Raw genomic sequence first — 25,869 nt, 5'->3', positions numbered from 1 at the left:
AATTGTTTCAGTCAATCATTTTGTCCTTATACTGTGGTATCATTCTGGGCGAAGGCAGGATGCTGCTTAGGGCTAGGGTCATACCTGCCTGTGCCACATGATCCAAGAGCTCTTCCATGTCTCTTTTCATGTAGTCCATGGAGGTACGTCTCAAGTCATTCACTCCAGCATGGACAATGACAGAGTCGTATTTATACTTGTTGTGGAGTGACTTGAGTGCATGCGTTATGTGGCAGATCCTGGCACCCCGACAGGCAGCTGACTGTAATTTTCTCCTTGTTCAGCCTTGTGAGTGGGACATCACTGTGCTTGACTATAGAGTCACCTATGACTAAAGTGTTGGGTACATTGTCTTGCCTTAGGGGATGTTGTTGGGTGGCACACTGGTGTTGTGAGCTATGTGTCACTTTGGTTGTGACTGGTGTTTGTTTGCGTTTCAGCTTCAGATGTCCTTGTTGCTTGGGCAGGTTAATGTTAAGGGCCTCTGCATATGTGGGTTTAGTGTTGCTATGTGTGGGTGTTGATGGTGTGGGTTTTGAAGGGCTATGAGTTGCTTGAGGTGTAGTGCAGGTGTTAACCTTCTCCTCTTGACTGTCTAGCACAATCTTGGCCGGAGAGAGCTTTGCTTCCAGTTTGGCTATGTAAGTGCATCTCTTGCAGGTTGTAGTGTTGGGTGGTAGGAGGAGAGGATTGTCTGTGTACATGAGGTAGTTGCCGTATTGCCCCAGTATGCCCAGATTCACCAGGTGGACAGGATAAATCACCGGAAGCTGACCCTTGGACATGCCTCTTTAGGTGCTTTTTTTGTAAAGTTTAAGAGCTGTTTTCCCTTACCTTTGCAAGGTTCTTTGCAATTATACGCTGTTTAGAGCAAACTATTAATTTCTCCTGATTGACAAGGAGAGTTGAGTGCTTGTATCAGTTTCAGGCTTCCTAGTGCTTTCCAGCAGGTTCTAGAGCAAGTGCTAGTCACAGGGGTTCAGATTTTAGTGCTACTACTGAGAAACCAGCTAGTTCTAACGGAAAATTTGAAGAGCAGACTTTCTGGCACCTGGAATAGTTTAACTGTAGCCTCGTAGTGCTGCATGATGCGAAAAATGTGCAAACACATGCATTTTTAAGCCAGAAAGCTGAAAGGGATAGAAATCAGCCCAGAAAGGCTAATAAAATTACAATTTCAGAGCTGGAAACCACTCCTTTAGCTTTAGATAGGCAGTACAATGCTTACCACTCCCACTGGTATGCAGTAGGACTTCCCTCTACCACAGCAAGGTCTGGATAGCTCTGAACACAGAAAATAAAGTGCTGAGACAAGCAAAGCTTGGGATATGGACTGGCTAGGAATGGTGGGAAACGAGCAAACAAGATAGTATTTTTTTTTGTTGAAACGGGCTAAACAATGCAATAATACAGTAAATAAACACAGAAAAGGCTAACACACTTGAGTGTGTAGTCCTAAACAGTAAATGCAATGAAAACTCTACAAAATTAGCAATTTTAAACTTTTTAGATGAAGCAAGGCAAGTGCACAACTGAAAAACTATATAAGAGGCAGTAATACAGCAGAATAAGTAGCTAGTTAACATATACAGAGAAGTCTATATATACAGAAAAGCAGCTAAAACACACAAACAATTCAGATGCAGTGCAACCTAGAGCACTTGAGTTGTAGCAATATTAAGGCAATTACAGTCATAATAAATGCTCCAAAATATACTCTATATTTCCAAAATGTTTGAGAAGCATAGACAGAACACAAGGAGATTCAGGCAATTTTTTTTTTTTTTTGAAAGGGAAAAAGGAGAAACAGAATGCCTTCTCAGATGTTCTCTCTGTATTAGGTAGAATGAGCTAATGACACTAGACTGGGAGGAGTGTCCCAGATCAGATTTACAGTAGGGGCGGGCAACTGCAAAGCCACCAAGTATAACAACAAGACATGAACAGGGAGGCAAGGTGGGAACTAATACTAAAGCTATTAGCCTACAGACAGTAAACACTACAGAAAGCCACAAAATGAAAGTTTTTAAACAGATAAAGGAGCAAAGAGACTCTACAGAATGCTTTTAACTGCAAACAAATTAGTTACCCGTGCCGATTAGTTAATAGCAATAAAATACATTTATGCTAGGAAGATGCCCCCCTACTCAACTTCCACTGCAATAGAAGACACTTTGCTATAAGGAAACCTTCCACTGAAGAGTGATAATCCAGAGGAAGGAGCAAAGACCTTTGCAGCTTAGACACTTTTGGCTTGGTCTCTGCAGCAATTACTTTTTTTGTCCCCTTGGTCCTCACTGATACCTGCCCAGCCCTCAGTGTCCCAAATTCAGACTGGGCCTACCAGCACCTTCCTACCCCCTGACTTGCTGTGGTGTTGCTGGCTCTAGCTGTGGATCTTAAAGGTGTCCCGGGGGCTTGGCCATCTGTACTTCTTTCCAATGTTTTTCTATCTTTTATATGCACCCCCCCCCCCCACACACACACACACACACACACTTGCTGGTTGCTTACTGGCTGTGTCTGAGGGTAAATCAACTCTTTGGACCATGCCTGCCCTTAGAGAGCAACATCAGTGACTGCTCTCCCCCAAGGATGGACATGCCCATCCCTCTCTGCCACTCCATTACCCATGCTACTAACGGAACCTGGGTTAAATGGGCTGCAGTTAGGGCTTTATCATTCTACGCCACTGGAGCTAACCCGCATCAATTACTTTTTGAGCCTGTTTCAAATTTTACCTGGTGTTCAACCTCACTTCCCAGCCAGTCCTTGGAATGGTTCAACATTACAGCCACAAAAATGCAAGCCAATGAGGTAGGCCTCAAGCGTTTTGCATCTATGATATCTAGTTACTGGCTAGGGAGACTCAGAGTACTGCATTTATCTAGGTCATGCTGTGCATCTCACAGAAAAGGAAGTGTCTGTGATGGCCTTGATTTAAGATTTGGCAGGCTTCAGAATGCATTATCTAAATAGAATGTAAGAAATTTCCAATGATGATTGCTAGAAGGGAAAACTACAAGGACAGTACACATTGTAACCCAGGTAAAGGGACACCATCATGGGTTGCTGAGAAACGTCAGCAGCCTTGTGAAAGTGCTCAGAAAGGATAATGCAATTTTCAACCAATTTTAAAGTGTCTCATAAAGTAAGAAAAGCATAATTATTTCCTAAAATTGTACTATGCACACTTCAAAACCTTCACAATATAGTAGAATGAAACCTGACACATCAAGAACTTGCCTCCAAACTTGGTGATGCAAAGTCCTCCACAAATGATTTGTTGGGTAGAAGCAAAATCAGTGAAGTATAAAATTACAGATTTATCATACAACAGTCAGCTCATCCCTAAGTATGGTGGTACAGCTGTTCTCTATATATTTCTAACACCAGTTTTATAAGTGAGTTCTTACCGTGTCCGGACATCCAGTTTGCATCTGTTTATTATGCATGACAATTCAAACAGAATTGGGAACCATCCTCTCACCCATACTCTATCTTCTGGAGCTACATTCATGTCATCACTTGTGTATTCTTTGAAGGCCTAAAAAATTTAATATAAGCAATTTCATATTTTTGCAAAGCATGGTAAAGCAAAAACCAAAGTAAATTAACTCAAGCAAAACTTTCACAGTTATGCAAAAAACATAAAATCAAACAGGCCTAATAAAGTCAACATTTACAATTTTTAAAGGCCTAAAATAAAAATAAATTAAGTTATACAAGAGAACTGATACCAGCATTTCTAAAAAAAATAAATGAATATAAAATGGCAAGGCAAACAAAAAATGTAAAAATCTAAATTCAAAAGATTACTTGAGGTCTGTCTGAAACATATTTCGCACAATGACGAATGAGACGAATGGCTTCCATGCTGGTATCGGGAAAAGCAGCATTACACGCAAATTCCGATAAACACTTCACTGCATCCTGAAAGGAATCAATGGTAGCTGGAAAATGCTTTTCAAAAACATTTGCTGAGCGTGAGAGACAAAGAATAAAAAAATACAAAAAATGTATTATTATTTTTGTTACAGTACTTGTCAATGAAAACACCACTACATTTCTTTGCAATCAGGCTGGGACAAAAAGTCTTGTTTGTGTGTCTATGTAAATGGTCATTATTCCTCAAGTTACAAATGCTTTTTTTAATACTAATTATGAAAATAAATAAGAGTTTATCAACTGAAATGTCTAATACACGCACCTGTCTATCCCTCTGGCTGGATGCTATCTTTGTTATGTTTAGGCAGCCCCATGTTAACATGCATAGGATAAAGCATACACATATGGAGTTCTGCAGCACTGCCCACTTTCTTTAACACTCATGCCTACAACACAATTGAGCTTTCAATGGAGACGAGTCACAGATTGAATTGTCCTATTCTAGAAAAATATAGTAGACACAAGGAAGCTCCTCCCAGCAGCTTGTACTGCTTTCAAAACAAGTTGCCAAACTAACAATAGGTACAGCACCCAGTACACATCAGTATGGTTAATGAATAGTGCTGACCAGAGAGTAAAGTCTAATGGTAAAAAGCAACCATACTTCTCAACCTCTCAGCACAAGAAATGTGGACAAAGCCTAAAATAATGGAGGCACAATGGCCCAAAAATAGGGACAGATCTTAATACTGCTCTTATAAACTTAGAAAGTTGTTAGAATAAAAGGCTTTGAGTTAACATGCATTTTCTGAAGGCTATGAAGCCTGAAACTCAAAGGTATGCCATTATTTGGTGACTTCAGTCCTCAGTTAATTGTCAGTCACATATTTTGAGGAACAGACCAAAAATATGTGGAAAAAATCTGGACATTCTGCGAAACTCTGTACAGCTGAGTGCTATGAAGGCAAGAAAGGCAGTAAATGGCTGACTAACTACAACCCTTTACACTGATCTATGAGGAAAGCATTCTATCAATTAGTGAACACATATAGCTATTACTACTTTCTTTGGTTTCCTACACTGGTACATATTTTCTCAAAATGAGTGGCAAGCTGTCTTGAGCCTTTGTTAGCCTTGTGCCAATAGACTGAAAGACAATGCTGCCTCAAGCTCAATCAGTTCTTTCAATGTACAATGCATTCTCCAACAAATAATGGCTTTTAACATTGTAGACTTGAATGATGATGAATTGTCTGATGGCAAACAATGTTTTATCAAAAAGACTTATGTTTGTACCTGAAAGAAAAAATAACTATCAGAGACAATGGCAAATTTAAATGTTTTTTATTAGACATTTGAATCTCAACATTTACTTTTATAAACAGAATACATTTTATAAAGAATATAAATTTAAAAATCCTAGTTTGTTTAACCTCCCATCTGACTTTGTAGTTAATGTTTTTTCTGAGATGTGTGAAATGGACTTTTTACATTTTTTTCATCATAGTAATCATGGTATATGTAGAAACTACTATAATTTAAATGCTGAAGTAACAGCTTTAAAATCATTAGTGCGGGATATGACTCTTGGGATCATAGCTGTAGATGGGGGGGGTTGTTTAGTAATTATGAAGCAAGAACAATATCAGGGTAAGATCTTAAATATGTTAAAGAAAAGTGATACAGATCAGAAAGTTAATGACAACTTTCTCAATAACAGATATATACACACTGACTTTGTGCTTAGTGAATTGTTTAATGAGCCTAAATAATGGAATTATTTCAATTTTTGAAAATCCAAAGCCTAATGTTGCCAGTTATATTTAGGATCCCCAAAATATACAAAAAATCTAAAGGCCCCCCTTTCCAACCCATAGTAGCAGAGAAAGACACTAAAACTGACCCAATGGCAGCCATGGAAGAACATTATTTAAAACCATTTGGTAATGAGATAAAACACTTAAAGATTCATTTGCTTTTTAAAGGTATCAATGATATTAACTGGTGACACTAGATATGGTGTTGCTTTACACTGTTACTCCCAAAGAAGATAGATTAGAAATTGTGAGATGTTACCTTGACATCCAAATTAAACTATTAATGGTGAATGTTGACTGGAAATGTACTGTTGGATTAGATAATATTTTTTTTATCTTTGAGAAAGAAATATACTGACAAGTCAGTGGTGTAGCTATGAGGGTCTAGAAGGCCCCCTCTTATGCTAATAATTTTGGGGCAGCTTGGGCAAATTTAAGTCCAGGTATTTTGAGAAGGGTAAACAGTATTACTATTTCACTGATGATATTTTTTGATTTGGACTCAACCCCAGATTTGCTTCATGAGTTTGTGGAATACTTGAGTAAGTGTATTGTTTATTTGAAATAATAATTTAGACTACAACAGGTAAATTACCTGGATTTAACCATTAACAAGAGTGGGTTTGACACCTAGTATGCCAAGCTCCACAGAAAGGAAAAAGGGGAAACAAATACCTAGATTACACCAGTATGGATCCCTAATACACCAAAACGGTAGTGTTAAGAGTCAACTTATTAGAGCATCTAAACTCACTATGAAAGATTGGGTGTTCTGTGAAGAGAGTCAGGAGAATACTGACAAAAGCTATCCAGGTCACTTTATGAAGAAATCCCTTTGTGAAGTTTTGAAAGGTTGTGAGTAATGAGCGTTGACAAAATCTTACTTTTCCAGTGAAGTCTACCAGTAAGAGCAAAGTAATTAAAAACATTATCAGTAAACACAGGGGAGTTAACATTAGCAGGGCAGGACAACTCCTTACTGTAGTTATTTTTCAAAAAAAAAAAAAAAAACTACGTTTGTTTACAAATGGATGAGCAATATTAAAGGCATTTTGGAAAAGGATCAAAATAGAGTAGGCACATCAACGAGGTGCAGTACTAACAAACCTTCAGGAACATATTCTTGTTTTGATTGTAGACAATGCAAATTTACTGCAAATAATTTTTATGCCAGTAATTTATATATGAAGTTGGGCCTGCAGTGCTACCAAACAACCCAAGGAGGGTCTCATGGAAGGATATTCTAAAGTATGGTTGAGTCAAAAGATGTACAATATCTGGATTGCACATCTAGTTTGTAGTGTGACACAAAAGTATGAATGGTAGACCAGGTAGCCACAACGTAAATCTAGGGGGACTCTAGCAAAATAAGCAGTGGAGTTAGCCACCAATCTACCTGAATGAGCTTTGGGCTTGTGTGGTAATGCTAATCTCATTTCCTTATAAGTAAAGGTAATGTATTCAGAGAACCACAAGGATAAAATATTTTTTGAAATTCATTGAACCAATGTGGCCTCTGAAAAGGAAAGACAAAACTGGTCTATTTTCCTAATGCCTTTGGTGAGATGCAGGTCAAATCTGAGTTGCCGAGGCACATCCATCAAATGTAAAGTATATTCTCCTTTGTTGGAAGAAAAACAGTAGGTTAATCATTTGGAAAAAAATAAAACAAAACAACCGGAGCCACAAAATAACTATCCAAGATCTCTTTACTGAGCTTCTGGTACCTCAGCTAGATGCCTTCCAGGAATAATTCTAAACACATCAAGCAGCTTATTAAATACCAGCATCAATTAGTGGACAGCCAAGAAACTGATTAGAAACATGAATTACATACATACATGGTAGGTTTTTAAATCTGAAAGAACTGTTGAATCACAGAGTAAAGATGGGGAGGGTAACAGGGGTAGGTTCCTTTGCTTGTGGAAGGTGCAATGTCTGTAGAAGGATTAGGAACATTTCTGGTACTAAGATAAATGGTAGAGTTTCAATTTAGTGGAAAGATTCAATTGTATGCCATGTGGGGTAGTGTACGCAGTTGGCTGTGGATGTATACCTACTAGATGGTACATTGGTCAGACAAAAGGGATGGTTAAATTACGCATTCTTCTTCATCTGGTGGACATCAAAAATCGTTGTTTGGATAGTCCTGTGGCAGAACATTTCATAGGGTTCATGTGGGCTCACATGAAAGTTTTTCTTTTAGTGTTTTAGGCAGACCATACTCAGATGAGGGGGGTCCTGACTCACAAACTGTCAAAAATGGAGAGCAAATTTATATTAAATTATGGAACCATGCAACCAAGAAGAATGCATTTTTAAGTTACTCAATTTTTAATTTTTAATTTTGATGTAGTAGAATTATTAACATCTGTAGTAATAAAGTGTTTTTGTGTATGACAGAATGTAATTAAATGTCTTTAATTAATGTGTCTCATTAACAGTATGAATATATAATTAGAACAGACTTTGCAAAATTACATAACACCTCACATTATTCAGTCATTAGTTTTAAGAGTAAGGTGACAGAATTATTTATAGCAGGCTTATCGACATAAGTTATCTAAAGAACAGGTAGTAATAGTTATTGAATATACTCAAGCCATGACACGGGTTTAATTTGTTACAGAAGATAGCGCACATTACATAATAATTATTGTACATTACACAGAAAGTTAAAAAGACACTGACAGGATATGCAAAGGTATAGACCTGAAATGCAGAAAGCACAGGTTTTATTAAATGTAACTCTATTATAAACAGCACAGAGATATTTACAGGATATTTGAGACACAAATTTAAAATTCAGACATTTATTACAGCACACAGAAATTTAACATTTAACATTTTTAACATTTAACATTTATTTAACATTTTGTTGACCGGGAAAGTCCGAAATTAAAAAGCTAAATGGACAGGGCTATAAATTAACAACCTAGCTGAAGATCTACAGAAACAAGTCACAGTACATGGCAATTATGCTAAAAAAAAAAAAATATATATATATATATATATATATATATATATATATATATATGTGTGTGTGTGTGTGTAAAAAGAGAGTTTAAAATATTTAATACCAATTATAAACAAAAGTTATACACTCACCATAATGATGCATCTGTACTGTCCATTTTCATCCTTCCTCAATTGATGGGTCGCAGACCTGACCTTAGATCCGGCTTGGCTGCTTTTTCCAGATTCACAGATCCATCTCTCGAGCTCCTTCCTTCACCCAATAATGCCCCATTAACCTAGCATACCTCAGATCAAGTTTGTTGCCCCCAAGTAATAGATGGATGATACTATAAAGACTCTATAAGGCAGAAACAATAGAGATAAAACTGGAGCTCAAACAAGGAACAACTGATTACCAAAGTAACGTCTCTTAGGTCTCTCCAGGAAGAAAGGGAAGGGGGTTAGGAAGGTGGTAAAGTTGAGGAAGAATGAAAATGGACAACACAGATGCTTTGTTATGGTGAGTACATAACTTTTGTATCTGATGTTGTCATTTTCATTCATTTTTCAACTGATGGGGCAGAATCTACACCTGGATGAACCTTGGGTGGTCCTCATGGAAGGATATTTTGGAGTACTGCAGAGCCAAAAGCAGCTCTGTTCCTTGAAATCAAATCTAACTTGTACTCTGAGCAATAACGGTATGAACACTGGACCAAGTGGAAGTGGCACAAATGTCATCTACTGATGCTCCTGACCAAAAAACTGAAGAAGTGGCCTTAAACCTTGTGGAATGTGCTCTTGACCCCACCCAGTTCGGATTTTTCAAGGGCAGATTTTGCCTCTTCAACCTGGTTGACTTCTTTGAGACTGTCACCAAGGCCCCTGGATGAGGGAAAGTCAGTACATATAGTGTACCTTGACTTGGCCAAGGCCTTTGACACAACCCCCCACTAGCACCATCGAGAAGATAGCACAACTTGGCATAAATTCCTATCTCATCAGGTAGGTGGCCAACTGGCTGACCGACAGGACCCTCAAGGTCAAAACAGGCACCTCCACCTCTGATAGCAAACCTGTCACTAGTGGAGTTCCTCAGGGATTTGTCGTAGTATGCCTACTATTTGGCATCTACTTCTCACAGGTCTAGGCAAAGACAAAAGGCCTGTGACTGACCAAGTTTGCGGACGACTGCAAGTTGGGTGCTGTCACTGTCTGCCCAAATGATGTTAAGATACTGCAAGAGGGTCTCACAGCAACTAATAACTGGTGCCTAAGTCATGGCCTCAAGCTAATTGCAAAATAAATGTATCATACCATTCAGCAAAAACATGGCCCCTACTGATTACCACATCACCGGCAACCCCCTAAGCACACAACCTGTTGTGAGAGACCTGGGTACTCAGGTTGATAACAATTTCACATTCTACCATCATAGGTTCATAGGTTGGTACTAGGCTATTGGCCCTAGGGCCTACACAAGCCTAGCCATAACAATTCCCTGGCTATTTCTTCCCACACTATTTACTTTCCTGGACCCCTGTCTAGCAGGGTGACTGACGTGATCCCCGGGGTGAATTTCCTTTCTCCCATCCAATCATCAAGGTTCCTTTTGAAGAGGGCCAAAGAAGCGCTCAGCTTGACATGTATGGGCAGTCTATTCCTGAGTCTGGGGAGTCTCTGGGTCAGGAACCTATTCCTCCGGCATGTTTTGTTTATTGTGATGACAAGGTTTAGATCCCTGGAGCATGTGGCTCTGAGGGACTGGGATTTCTTTAAGTGTAGCATGTCCAACAGCTCTGGGTTTGACACGGCCTTGTATGTTAAATAGAGATCAACCTTGGAGTAGGCAATATGTGATAGAGTATAGCTGGAGTTTTTAAGGCGTTCAGCATAGGGCATTTGCTTTAGGCCTGTGATTCTTTTAGTGAGGTATTTCTGCGGCCTTTCCAGTTGTTGCAGATGTCTTGAGAGGTACATACTAAATGGGGTGTTGTATTCTATAATGGGTCTAATGATGGATGAGTACAGATGAGTATAGCGGCAGTGATCAGGAAAGTCTTTTAATTGGTTCATCTCATAAGTAAAGGGGATTGCATCCAGAAAAAAGGTGGTTATTACCTCTCTGTACTCCTCCCTCATTAAACCAATAATTGAGTATAATGCCCCATTTGGTATGTACCTTTCCAAACATCTGCACCAATTGGAAAGTCCACAGAAATACCTCACAAAGACAATCCATGGCCTCCAAAACCTGTCCTATGCAGACAGGCTCAATACCTCACAAAGAGAATCCATGGCCTCCAAAACCTGTCCTATGCAGACAGGCTCAAATCCCTGTCACTCGACTTGGTGTTGTATAGATTGCTCAGAGGTGATCTGTGTCTCGCCTACAAGCAATCTCGAACCCTACCCTACTAGAGATGCTCCATATCCATAAGTCTAACTCCTCACGCATTACCCGCTTGAAAGGCCTGAATCTAATATGTAACATCAACAAAACCTGCTTGAGAGACAGGTTTGTCTCCCAAAGGCTACCCTGTCTCTGGAATTGACTTTCCATACATGTCAAACAGAGTACCTCATGGACCTTCTTCAAGAGCAACCTTGATGAGTGGATGGGAAACCGCAAACATGTCCCAGAGGTTCCACCTGTGTCCCTCATTGACAGAAGCAACAAGTGCTGACTGAGGTTTCTTTTTGAGGATAAACTCTTGGCTAGGCTTGTAAGGGCCCCAGGGCCATTAGCTTAGTAACCTCCTATGATCTAGGGGGCTTAGGCAAAGACAACCCTCTCTGGCTATAGACAAAGGATATGCAATCAGTCAACCACCTGGCTAAAGCCACTTTAGAAATTGCCATGCCCAATCTGTTCGGTGAGAAGGATACAAACAATTGATCATTTTTTCTGAAATCTTTGGTCCAGTGAAGATAAAACTGTGCACATCCAAAAGATGCAGCGTGTATTCACCTTTCCTGAAAAATTCTGGAAAGAAAACCGGGAGGTTAATGACCTGATTAATACTCAACTTAGAAACCACCATAGGTAAAAAAAGGATGGAATGGTACATAAGAAGCCTCTATCTTATGAAAAACAAGGTAGGGAAAATTGGAGGAAAGAACCTGGAGTTCAGATACTCATCTAGGTGATGCAATAACAACTAGAAAAATTGTCTTACAGGACAGGAAATTAAGGTCTGTCTTGGCTGAGGGTTCAAAGGGTCTTTGGGTTAGATCTTGAAGCAACATAGTTAAATCCCATGGAGGAGTAGGGTCCCTGACTTGGGGCCTAAATAAGAAGGTACCTTTCAGAAACGTTTTGCACAACTTAGAAGAGGCTAAAGAAGAGTGATTTTCACCTGAATGAAAGGTGGAAATGGCAGCCAAATGTAATTTAATAGTAGTAGAGAAACTAGCCCCTTCATTAAAAACACAAGTTAAAAAATCAACGACAGAAGGAATCGGGACAGAAAAGGGGTCCAACACTCTCTGGAAGTCACAAATTGAAAATTTCTTCCATTTACTTTTGTGGATTTTCCAGTAGAAGCCTTTTGAGAAGACAACAGAATATGTCAGACCGGGGAGGTAAGTCTGGGATGTTTAGCCATCACTGGAACTGGAGAAACCATGCAGTCACAATTTGATGTCTGTTATGCCCAGATGAATCAATATCTCTGTTGGATGAGAAAGGAGGTCTGTACTGGGTTCCAGTATCCAGGGTGGATGCAGAAGATTAGGCCACAAAAAAGGAAACTAAATTTGACAAGGCCAGAAAAGGTGCAATAAGGACAACTCTGCTCTTCAACCAGTATGCTTTCTGTAGGAATTTGGAGATTAAAGATAGTTGGGAATAAGTATAGAGGAGAATGGAGGAACACTTGTGAACTAGAGCATCTCTTAGTAACTCCCCTGGAGGGGGGACCAGATTGAAGAACCTGCTGCATTTGTTGTTGAGGGGAGAAGTGAAAAGATAGCAGTATGGCTGGACCCACCAATGGAAAATTCTCTTTGCAACTTTGACATTGAGACCACTCATAAGGCATCAGAATGGACTAGCTTAGCTTGTCTGCAAGCATACTGGCTTTCCCAGATATGTGCACTGCTATGAGAATGCAGAAGAGATCATCCATTGCCACACTTTCACTGCCTCCTTACACAGAGGATAAGCTCTGATTTCCCCCCTGTTTGTTGATGTACCAGACTATAGACATACTGTCCATTTGAATCACAATCATCCAAAAGGGGAGGGTATCTTGAAAGGTCTGCAACACTAGAAGGACTGCTCTCATTTCAACGATACTGATGTGAGAAATGGCATCTTCTGAGGATCAAATACCTTGGCCTGTCCTTACAAAGAAATGTCCCCCCACCCCAGTTGGGAGGCATCCATGGTCACTGTGGCCACAGGTAGTGGAAGAATAAATGGGCGGTCCTGAAAAACATCACCTGAACAGATCCTAGCAAAGAAGGTATTTCCTGCAAACTTGTGTGATCCCGACTGATGCATACAAGGGCAACTGTACTGAGAGTCCACTGTACTGTACTGACAGAGTCCACTGTAGAATCTGCATATGAAAAGCTAGCTAATAAGACCAGAGCAACTGCTTCTGCCATGGACTCTAAGGTTTGCAGGACTAGTCATGCTGGTGCAGAAGACTGGAAGATCACTTTCATGACCTGGGATCTGAGGGCTTGTACTCTTGTTGGAGGAAGTGACGCTACCTGATTGATTGTGTCTGGATGACCACCTATGAACTCCATAGCCTGTGAAGGTGTGAGCTATAAATTGTTGTAGCTGACTGTGATTCCCAGATGGTGACATAACTTGAGCAAGTAGTTCCTTGCTTGTATAAGTAGATGCTTGGTCGGAGCAATCAGGAGCCAGTTGCCTAGATACAGAAACACCCAGAATCCCAGCAGTCTCAGGTGAGCTGCTACCACCATCATGCATTTGAATACTCTGGGGGCTGTGGTGAGACCAAAGGGCAGTGTTCTGAACTGGTAATGGCTGGCTCCCAGCCAGAAGCACAGTTATCTTCTGAAGCATCTGTTCATGTTGAGGTGATAGTATGCATGCTGAAGATCTATCGAGCTTATCCAATCATCCTTTCACAGCAGGGGAAAAATGGACTGAATCATGACCATCTAGAACTTTAAATATTTCATGTACTGGTTTAGTTTGTTGAGATCCAGGATGAGTCTCATGTCCTCTGTATTATTTAGCACTAAAAAGAATCCTGAATATGTTCCAGATAATATCTAGTGTGGGGAGACCTTCTGAATGAGTATTTTTTAGCAGCTTTTCTATTTCTAAGGCTGCTGCTCCCCTCTGACTGGGTGGAACATCAGGGATCTTTTTCATTTTTGTATGGAGAATTTTGGAAAATGGTATGAAATAACCTCTGGATATAATCCTCTGTACCCAAGTATCTTTTCTAATGGATGCCTTGGATTCATGGTGCACAAGCAGTCCCCAACTGCCTCCAGAGAACATCAGCCGGGCAACCTTTAAGGAGCACTGGTAGGGGTTGTCCAAGAAGTAATCCTGGAACCCCCGGTTCTATGGGTCACCTCTGCTGTGAGGGTGACATCATCTGTTATAGCTCCCCCCTCTGCCTCTTGGAGAACTATCTCCAAACGAGTCTTGGAAAGGACCTTAGGGCTTGAGAAACCACATCTTTCTACCTCCTTGTTGATTCCTGCATAAGGGTCTCTGAGGGTTAGAAAAATGGATCCTAACAGCAGAAAAGGTCTTTCTATGTTGTTCACTTCCTTATCTTTGGGCCAAACAAGGATGCTCCATCAAAATGAGCACTGATGAACAAAGTCTTGAAGGGCTCTGCAAAGAATTGTACAGGCTCATCCAGGCATGTCTCCTGATGGCTATGTCCTAACCTGCCACCCGTGAGGTAGCCTCTGCAGAGTGGGATATCAGCCTCATGGACACATTATATTTATGGTCTGAAACGTGGCTATTTGTGAAAAAACTTCATTATGGTCCTCCAAAAACATGGATACAGAAACAAATTTGGAGAACTCTTTTGTCAAATCCCTTTGCAACCTTGCACAGTGCAACAAATAACTCGGCGATCACAGGGCAAAGGTCACTGAAGAGTAAATGTCCTATCCAAATCTGTTCAGAACCCTAGACTTCCTGTTAGGGGGATGGATAGAGGAGCTTTGCTCTGTGAGCTATTTCTTAGTGGCTGTTGCCACAACCATGTCATCTACTGGAACCCCCCTTGCTCCAGTGAGCACTGTCCTTTGAGGTGATAAAAACCTACTTGGTTGCCCAGGGATAGACTCCACAGTATCCAGCTCTTCTATGCACAGAGTGAGACAAGGGCTATCATCTAAGATGTAGCTGGGTCAGACACGAAAGCCTGCAGGAACACAGACTCTACCTGTGAAGGGGATTCAGAAGCCCATCCACCTTTTTGCTTTAATAATTCCTGAATTTCTCCAAAGGAAACATTGTCAGGTGAAGATCTGGGGGACCCCTCCCCTCCCCTTCATTAAATTCAGTGTTCTTGGTGAAAGACTTCTGAGGTTAATCTATGTGCCTCCTTTTGCACATTCCTTTCCTAAGGACCTCATCAGTGGGATGGTCTGGTGTGGTACTGGAAGTGACAGGGAGATCTTGAGGGAGGACTGACTGGAGGCTTGATCAGGTTGGCTGTGCCAGTGGGATAGACCTGAGAGACTCACAGCTCAAATCTGATGGTGGGATACATATACGATCCGAAGGAGACAAAAATGTCCTCTCTCTAGGCAGTTAGAAGTCCCTCTCCACTACCTCACAGGCAGAAGGTCCAGGAGGAACAGCAACCAGCCTTACTGGAGTTGAAATCCCCAGTGTTAATGTGCCCTGAATCCTCCCAGACCCCCATCCTGAGGAGGGAGTTGGACCTGAGCTGCCCAATGCTGAGGATCCTAGAGCCAAGGATGGCCCCAACAGCTTTACAACTGACCCCAAGCCTGTGGAGCTGACATCAAAGCTTTGGCTCCAAGAGTCGTCCTGCTCCTAAAGAGTCAGACCTGGATGACTCACCGACATGGTCGGAGTAGAACAACAACCTGGCTTCTTATCTGATGAGGACACTCTCAAAGATCACAACCAAAGAAGGAAAACAGCAGGGTTGGGAGGGTGGCCTAATGGTTAAGGTGTTTGACTTGCGAACACAAGTTGCAGGGTTTGAGTTTCACAAGGGATAATTGGCTAGGTTTAAAATGGCTCGCAAGGGCAGTTAGCTTAGAACTAATCTGTGAACCTATGAACGCAACCATCCAATGCTTTATTAGTGAATCCAAATTGCAAAAAGCAGAGCTTTCAAGTTATACAAACTGTTTTTCAATGCCATAAAAACATTCACTCCATTACATCTTTTATATTGTAAGCCATCATTTGAATTAGTAACCTGACTAATTAACAAACAATCACTTAAAACTAAATACATTAAATTCCAGCCCTAAAAATGCACATATATAAATCTATATATAAAATAGATAAAAACAATAAAATACACAAATGGGACATTAAACAAATTCTCTTCATTTTAATACAGGTTTAACACTATTTCTAAATTCAGTCCTGGAGACTTATCAGCCCTAAAATAACTTATCCAATTATATTCAGCAACTTTGGTTTTAGTAACAATATCACCTACCCTTAATCCATTATTCACTTTCTGTATCACTCTAAATCTAAAACTATGACTATCACCACATTGCAGAATATGTGAAAATAAATGACTAGCAACGGATGGAGCCAGGCATATGCAAGGACCAAAAATCCACACTATAGACTTCACGAGTAAAATAACTCAAAGTGCAGACATTGAAAAATCACAATGTAAAAGGACATAAACACCTTTATTGTAGTCGACAAGAGGTAAGCGCTTTCACTGTTTCAGCTTCATCAGACCAAGTAACAACTACAAACACACAACCCATTTTAAATCAATCATGAGAAAAATGCAGCCAATGAATAAAGGACATGAATCCAACAATTAATTCAAATAAAATGCTCACGCCCCATAAAGTGTGACAAAGACAAACATATATAAGTAAATGTACAAAAGTACTAAACTCAGTACCATATCTAAAGGCATAAATAAAAAACTAAAAATATATATTTTTTTAAAAACATATACATATGTGCATGTATATAAAGAAAAATATATATAATAAATAAAAATGTATATATGTTTAAATGTATAGACATATGTACATACAAATATATAAAAGCGCTAAAGATATAAACCACGAAAAACACATATAAATATAAATAAATACAAATACTAAAAAATGTGTACAAAAAATATATAATACAAAGACGCAAAGCAAGTGCAGTACTGGTGGCTACTTATTTACCTATTTACTTAAAAAGTCTCCTTTTCTTCAGGGCAGACTTAATAGAGGCCCTTTCATTCAACCCCTTGCCCCGATCAGCACGGAGCATAATAATCCAATGGGCCTCCCTGTACTCTGTGTGTGTATAAACATCACCTCCCCTAATGCTCGGACTAATAGTCTCAATAACTCTAAAACAAAAACTATGGGATGTACCAGATTCCAACACATGCTTAGAAAGTGCATTATGTAGAGAGCCCTTCCTGATATGATACAAATGTTCCCTCATTCTGTCACGAAGGATCCTGTTGGTTTTGAAATACAGCAGCACGCTATTAACCAAATCAGTATCCAAAACAGCAAAAAAAAGATGGCAGCACCAGGAAATGATGTTCAACATTTAATCTACAAGTTCAAGACAATATTTCAAGTAAAATACAAGCCAAAAGTAAGCGCTTTCATCTCCTGCAATGGAGACTTCTTCAGACTAATGGCTTACACTTAAAACCTTTTTAAATACTAAAATAGCAGTCAATTAAACGTAATTGACAATTAATCATTAAAAGCTGAATTAGCAGTTGTAAAACAACAGTCAGCCTAATGCTGACAAATACCTCTAACTAAAATCCCTAATGCTTCAGTCCCTTCCTTTTTAAATACATAATAAATTCTTCTCTGTTATTCAGTCCTGGGGGGAAACATGCATTTAATCTAACCTGCCAGCAGTATTCCAACCACCCTAATTCTTCTTCTACATTAATACTTTTAACATTAGGATGCACTGAATCTATTACCAAACACTTAAAATTAATTTTACATCTATTTTCCACATAATGCTTACCCATAGCAGTTTTACATCACCCTTACCAATAGCATAGTGGTGTTCATAGATTCTCCTATACAATTCTCTTTTTGTTTTGCCTACATAAAAGGAGATACATTCTACACATATTAATACATAAACAACATTTTTAGATCTACATGTGAATCTACCTGGGACTTCTACTAAAGTTTTCCCAAGTGTAATTTCGTGACTTTCGATGTATAAATACTGAGAATAATTACAATTGAAACACTTTACCATTCCTTTCCTTTCTTCCACAGCCTTATTTTTATTTAACTTCTTTTGAAAAAAAATCTTTAAAATGTTTTGCTCTTTTTTGTACAAATTTTGGTTCATATCCTATTTTCTTTATAAATTTTACTATTTCCTTTTAATATTCCCCAATTCCTTCTAACTATACTTTTAATAGTATTAGAATCAGTACTATTCTGTAATGCTAAAGCTGTGGTAAAATCTACAGAGATTTTCTCCTTTGGTTTATCTACAAATGTATTGTTCCTTTTCATAATTTCTTCTGCCATCATCTTATCTACCATTTCTTGGGGGTAACCTCTACTTAACATTCTCTTGCAAAAATTGTCAGCCTCAACATGAAAGATTTCATCATCTTTCGTCAAATTACTAATTCTATTTATTTGACCTTTGACAATGTTCCACTTGGTCACTTGAATAGTGTAAATACATGTTGTTTTGAAATTCTTTTTTATGAATTTTAGAAACTAATTTGCCATCAGATTTATAGATCATAAGATCTAAAAAAATAATTCTTTCTGTATTAAAGTTATGAGTAAACTTAATATAGGAACAGACATTGTTGATATATTTCAAAAATTAATTTAGCTTGTCGACAGTGCCATCCCATATTATCAGAACATCGTCGGTAAATCTCAACATTTTGATAATATTTTTTGCAAAAACACTTTCAAAAATGTTGGCTGACTCCCATACCTGCATAAAAATGTTAGCATAACTAGGGGCTAATGCAGCACCTATAGCAACCCCATTTGTTTGCACAAATAGTTGATCATAAAGTTCTAAGTAACTGTAGCTCAAAACCAAATCTATCATCTCCATAACATTGATGATGTTCATAAGGTTGTATCTTTGGTGAGTCGTTGTATATCTGATGTTTTATTTACCCATCTTGTAACAGAGGGTGTGTTTTCATTTTTGGAGGTGACTAATCCATTAATTCCTCTCATACAAGGTCTTCCAAAGATACATAAGCACCCCACCGATCCACCTATGAGACCTATAGTGGCAGGTGGTGGTTGGGTAACAGAACCTCTTTCCTTGTATGTTGAGAAGTTTTTAAGACCTATAGTTAATTTGAACCCTGTGGTCCTTAGGGACTCCAAACAATTTCTCCTAGATCTCTATCAGTGTATCTCTTCTATCAATGATATTGAGAATGTTATATTGGTTACTTTTGATGTGCAATCTTTGTTTACTATGATTCCCAATGGGTTGGGTATTGAGTTTGTGCATGAATATTTTTCATTGCATAGTGAATATACTTTAGCACAGGTAGATCTTATTTGCTACTTTTTAGAGTTGGTGCTTGAGAACAATGTTTTCACCTTTAGTGGTGATATGTATCTTAAGAAGCATGGTGTAGCTATGGGCACCTCGTGTGCAAACAGCTATGTCATTATGTTCCTAGCACATTGGGAGAATAACAGCTTGTTTCCCATCACTGATTTTAGGGAACATGTTTTGTTTTACCAATGTTTTATTGACGATTTGTTTTTGTTGTGGAGAGGCCCAGTGGACAGATTATTTGCCTTTCATGAGATGATGAATAATCTGACTGATTGTTTAAAGTTTACTTTTACTTGGTCATTCACACACGTTGAGTTTTTGGATGTATATATTGAAAAGTTGCTGGGTAACATTATTAACACTGGAGTTTACCGCAAGACTTGCCATAGGAATGCTTTTTTGTTTAGATCTAGTATGCATCCTGGCTATATTTTTAAGAATTTAATCAGAGGTCGAGGGATAAGGGCCTCCAGATTGAATCCAACCACTTCTGGCTTTTTACAGGAGATTGATGGTTTGAAGTGTAAATTGTTGGCACGTGGGTATAGCCTCTCTGAAATAGACAAAGAATGGGCAGATTAAGATCAGCTGAGATTGACTACAGCAGGTCCATATATTGACAGGGAACGAGGCCCTAATGCCCTTGAGGTGAAGGTTCTCTTGTTTTATACCAGTGATCATAGTGATATTACTAGGTTGTTTGGTCAACACTGGGCAATTCTGCAAGTGGATAATGACATACGCAGAATTGTAGGTGAAAAAACGATTTTTAGGTTCAGGAACTGTAAGAATTTGAAGAGACTATTGTGCTATGACAAGAATCATAGCAATATGTCTCCATCTTCTGGATTTACCTTACCTTGCGGTAACTGTAGTCTTTGTGCGTTCATTAACACCTCTGCAACTTTTTTGCATCCTGATTTGCATAGAGTTTATACTGCATGCTTCTGCGGATTGCATGACCCCCCATGTGATTTATCTGGCAGACTGCACCCTTTGCCATTCGTTCTATGTTGGCAAAACCAACAGGATCCTTCGTGACAGAATGAGGGAACATTTGTATCACACCAGGAAGGGCTCTCTGCATAATGCACTTTCTAAGCATGTGTTGGAATATGGTACATCCCATATTTTTTGTTTTAGAGTTATTGAGACTATTAGTCCGAGCATTAGGGGAGGTGATGTTTATACACACACAGAGTACAGGGAGGCCCGTTGGATTATTATGCTCCGTGCTGATCGGGGCAAGAGGTTGAATGAAAGGGCCTCTATTAAGCCTGCCCTGAAGAAAAGGAGACTTTTTAAGTAAATAGGTAGCCACCAGTACTGCACTTGCTTTGTGTCTTTGTATTATATATTTTTGTACACATTTTTTAGTATTTGTATTTATTTATGTTTATATGTGTTTTTCGTGGTTTATATCTTTAGAGCTTTTATATATTTGTATGTACATATGTCTATACATTTAAACATATATACATTTTTATTTATATATATTATTCTTTATATACATGTACATATATATATGTTTTTAAAAAATATATATTTTTAGTTTTTTATTTACGCCTTTAGATATGGTATAGAGTTTAGTACTTTTGTACATTTACTTATATATGTTTGTCTTTGTCACACTTTATGGGGCATGAGCATTTTATTTGAATTAATTGTTGGATTCATGTCCTTTATTCATTGGCTGCATTTTTCTCAAGATAGATTTAAAATGGGTTGTGTGTTTGTAGTTGTTACTTGGTCTGATGAAGATGAAACAGTGAAAGCACTTACCTCTTGTCGACTACAATAAAGGTGTTTATGTCCTTTTACATTGTTGTGATTTTTTGATGTCTGCACTTTGAGTTATTTTACTCGTGAAGTCTATAGTGTGGATTTTTGGTCTTTGCATATGCCTGGCTGCATCCATTGCTAGTCGTTTATTTTCACTATCTTGGTTTATTTTTGTTTAGCAACGGATGACTTACCATCCGGAGTCCACCTGTTTGGATTTATTTTTACATTGCAGAATATGCTTACTCAATGCATTTGTTTCCACTTTCCTTCTTCTTTCTGAAAGGTGTGAGCTTATTCTGTCCTTTAACATTTGATTTGTTTTTCTAATATAGAAATTGTCACATGCAGTACAAGTAGAAATATATACTATATATTCTGTATTGCATGTGGCAAAAGTACTAAAAAAGAATGTCTTACCAGTAATGGGGTGTATACAGGAGGTATCAGTATTTATATACTTACAGAAGGAACAATTAAAACAAGGGATAGTACCTTTAGTGTTAAATTTCCTTTAAGATGTTCTATTATGTGTTACATCTTTACAGCATAGCATCTGTTTCAAATTTTTACCTTTCTTAAAGGGAAAAAAAGTTCTCCCCCCCCTACTATTTGTCCTATCTCGAAATTAGAAATAAGTATATACCAGTTCTTTGTAATTGTTGATTTTACCATCAATGTACGTCTGTTATACTTTGTAATGTACCTAACTGAATTAACCCCCTCTTTAGCTCTAGATATAGCATTAGCTGTAAAATAGGGCCTCCCCAAACTTTTACAGTTTTATAATATTTTATTATGTTGTACTAAATTATATGGATAGCCTATAGATTCAAAGTCTTCAGTTATATTATTTAACTCTGATAAAAACAGTTCATCTTTAGTATTAAGCCTAGTAGTTCTAAGCAGTTTATTATTGACCACGCTTCCAAATACATGTCTAGGATGCATGTTATTTTAGGGCTGATAAGTTTCTAGGATTGAATTTAAGAAATGGTGTAAAACCTATATTAAAAATGAAGAGAGAATTTATTTAAGGTCCCATTTATGTATTTTATTGTTTTTTTATCTATTTTATATATAGATTTATATATGTGTATTTTTAGGGCTGAAATTTAATGTATTTAATTTTAATTGACTGATTGTTAATTAGTCAGGTGACTAATTCAAATGATGGCTTATAATATAAAAGATGTAATGGAGTGAATTTTTTTATGGCATTGAAAAAAAGTTTGTGTAACTCGAAAGCTCTGCTTTTTGTAATTCGGATTCACTAATAAAATGTTGGACGGTTGAGTTCCTGCTGTTTTCCTTCTTTGGTTGCGACTTTCTTTTGCTTTTGGAATGCTACTGGCCCCTGGAATTTCTTCTTTTTTGTTCATTGGACACTCTCAAAGATCCCAGATCTGAGGGCTCCATAACCACAGGTCAACTGGAGAAGGAGAGATCAAGTGAGGTTCAATGGAGGGCAGGCTCATGAGTATGATGGGAGATGGAGCCAAAATTACCCCATTTGGATCTGAGCTCAGAAGAACTTTCTCAGCATCCTATCCACTTCTGCTTTGGACAAGCTCCTGGAGGACCTAATGGAGGAGCTGGTTGATGGTGGCCTGGAGTGTCTCCTCAGCATCTTCTACAGGAACTGTGTATGCAGTGGAGGTGAGATCAGCTCTGGTGAGAGCTGGGGAAACAAGGTCCAAGAAGACTTGGCCTTTAAAGTGGTAGGATTGGAGGGGATCAGATCCGAATAATTAGAACTCTTTGAAGTTGGCTCAGTTGTCAGAAGTGATCTTGATGAACAGTCTGGGGACCATTTGCTAGTGCCCTTGTCTTTTGGAGCAGATTCAGGCTTTCCTTTTTCAGACTTGTTGGTGGACTTTGAGAGCCAGCAGCTAGAGAAGAGGAAGGAAGGATGCCCTTCAAAACCAATTTGTTCCTATGATCACTAAGTGCTTGCAAGTTGAAGCCTGTGCAGAAACTGCAGTCAGTATCTAAACTGTCAGCACCCAAGCAGGAAACACTCTCTCTGTGGGCATCAATGTTAGGAATCTTATATGTGCAAAGGTAGTGCATTTCTTGAAACCCATAGGCTTGTCTGACTTAGTTTCACTAATAGTCCAAAAAATAGAGAAAGAGACTTTTTTATACATTTATACATATAATGTACCAACAATGCTACAAATATATATATATATATATATATATATATATATATATATATGGGTCTACTTCATAAGATCGACAGACCATTTCATCGACATTCATTTGGTCGACAACCAGTATTCAAGGCACTTAGGGATTTGCCCCCCTCCCCAATTTTATGCGACCCTGGAGTTGATATATATAGTTAGGGAGGGGATGGGGGCACAGCCCCCCACACTGGGGAGTGTTGGGGGCAAAGCCCCCCCACCTATTTTCATTTAAAATGTGTAGTTTTTTTGTATTTTCATGTTTTGAACAGAAATAGGTGGGGGCTTTGCCACGCACACACCCCAATGTGGGGGGGGCTGTGCCTCCCACACACCCCAACTACATATATCAACTCCAAGGTCGCACAACATTGAGGAGGGGGGAAAATCCCTGTTAAGTGCCTTGACTACTGGTTGTCGACCAAATGAATGTCGATCAAATGGTCTGTCGATCTTATGAAGTAGACCCATATATTATATATATATTTATATATATATATATATATATATATATATATATATATATATATAAATGTACCAACAATGCAACAAAGATGATCTTTTACAGGGTAAGAAAGAGGGAAGAGAAAAATAAAGAAAACAAAGAATAAGTGCCAACAAAGGTATGCAGAGGAGTACCCTAAAAACAATTGGGTAGAAAAATCTGAGCCTGATGCCTGATGGACAGAAATTGAGAAATTACAAACAAGGCAAGAGAAGATAGAATAACAGTAAAAAAAAAAAAAAGGTTAAACTTACAACCCTTAAGAAACACAACACCTGAACCTGACTGCTCGAGAGAAGACGATCCGCATCTGAGTGACATGGCAGCAAACGAGATCTGAGGTATGCTAGGTTAGTGGGGTATTATGGGTAAAGGGAGGTGCTCAAGAGTTGGATCTGTGAATCTGGAAAAAGCGGCAAAGTGGGATCTGAGACCCATCAGTTGAGGGAACTGATGAGAATGGCATAATCAAATCACATGTTAAAGAACTGCCCAGTTATAATTAAATCATAAAGTTAGGCTTCAAAAGATTTTCAGATAATTAAGACTATAATGTTTAAATGACATCTAGTGGTTACAATGAAAATTGCAAGTTTATTTACCAGATAAAGACAAATTATTTTTTTTCCAAATATAATTTTTATTGGTTTTTGCAAGATTTATACAAAGGAAAAACAAAATCATAAAACATACATAGTATATTACATATAGAAATCAGTCTTTGCTATACAAAGAGATTGTAACAATGTGAGTAAGCATACATATTCTACCATAGCAAGGCAATAACTAGGAAAATAAAATAAAAATTAAAGGAGAAAAAGGATTAACTACTATCCTAAGCACCCAGGGTTGCTATACCAAAACATAAACCTTAGGGATAGATAGTAATAAAGAGACCCCCTTATAATAACTAATGTGATATGATAAGATATAATTATCCTTAATTAACCGGAGGATGAATAATGATTACAGGAAAACATGTATGCCTGACTTATGAGTAAAATGAGAGAGGAAATGGGGTATATTGTTAGAATAATACTATTTACAGCTATTTACAACTTGGATGCCTTGACAAGTGTATAAAGGGACATCTCACTAATGTGATTAACAACACAGTATCATCAGTATTTATTTGTTATACGACTACAAAATTCACAGACAAAGGTCTTCACAGATTATGTTTATAGTATGATTACTCTGAATTAAGTCAAAGAGACTGCACCAGTAGTTCTGGAAATAGTCTTTTTTCGTTTTACTGCTAGAGCAAAGTTTATGTGCAGATATACACTTAATTGCCATTGTTTTAATACTCTCCCAAGAGATTCCTGAGAGGTTTACCCAGTTCCTAGCTATAAAGTATTTGAGAAGAGCACACACAGTTATTAGGACGTGCCTCCAGACTCCTGTTAAAGGTTTAGGAATTATATTCAGGACTGTGGTTTGCCAGGATATGGTAGTCTTCTCGTAGCCCATTTTTTCCAGTTGAGCTCTAAGGGAGCACCATCATTTATATATGTTTTTACAACTCCAGAAGATGTGGAGTACATCTGCATGCTAGAGGGAACAGAAAGGACATGCTAGATTTTTGTTGTACCAAAATTTTAATAGGACTGCTGGAGTGTAGTATGAGTTATTATTGATCATAAGCTGGGTATAAATTAAATTCTTAAAAGGGGTTAGAATTAGGGTGTTCTGAATTGCTTCATATGTGGACTCAGTAGAAATTTCACCTTACATGTCATCCCAGTATTTGGAGTATAGAAGCGATTGTTGATATTTGATGTTTATTAAGAGCTTGTAGACATGAGATAGCATTTTGTTCCTAAGGGAAAGGGTTTTGATAACTGACTGTGTTACCGTTACCTCCTGCTCACTCACTTTGGTGTTAGCAAATTTTTGTTTTATTAATGAATTAAGTTGTTTTAACATGGGGTCATATCTCGTTGGGGCCCCAAAGAGTTCTTTGACAGCAGCAAAGTTCTTAAGAGGGTA

At 38.4% G+C, this 25,869-nt stretch overlaps 1 protein-coding gene across 2 annotated transcripts in view; it reads right to left on the bottom strand.

Moving 5' to 3' along the window:
* ARFGEF1 (ADP ribosylation factor guanine nucleotide exchange factor 1) overlaps positions 1 to 25,869 on the bottom strand; it is a 4,299,619-nt gene that overhangs the window by 1,280,242 nt on the left and 2,993,508 nt on the right. For both annotated transcript variants that reach the window (XM_044067163.1, XR_006364243.1), the window contains exons 28-29: positions 3,820 to 3,980; positions 3,417 to 3,547 (exon numbers count right to left, since the gene is read on the bottom strand). In XM_044067163.1, the coding sequence (XP_043923098.1) occupies positions 3,417 to 3,547; positions 3,820 to 3,980 (292 nt within the window). The remainder of the gene's footprint in view (positions 1 to 3,416; positions 3,548 to 3,819; positions 3,981 to 25,869) is intronic.

This window comes from Protopterus annectens, chromosome 3.part1, assembly GCF_019279795.1.
Source record: "Protopterus annectens isolate FY-2018-M chromosome 3.part1, PAN1.0, whole genome shotgun sequence".
Taxonomy (NCBI): domain Eukaryota; kingdom Metazoa; phylum Chordata; order Ceratodontiformes; family Protopteridae; genus Protopterus; species Protopterus annectens.
This window is presented reverse-complemented; position numbering and strand designations above follow the sequence as displayed.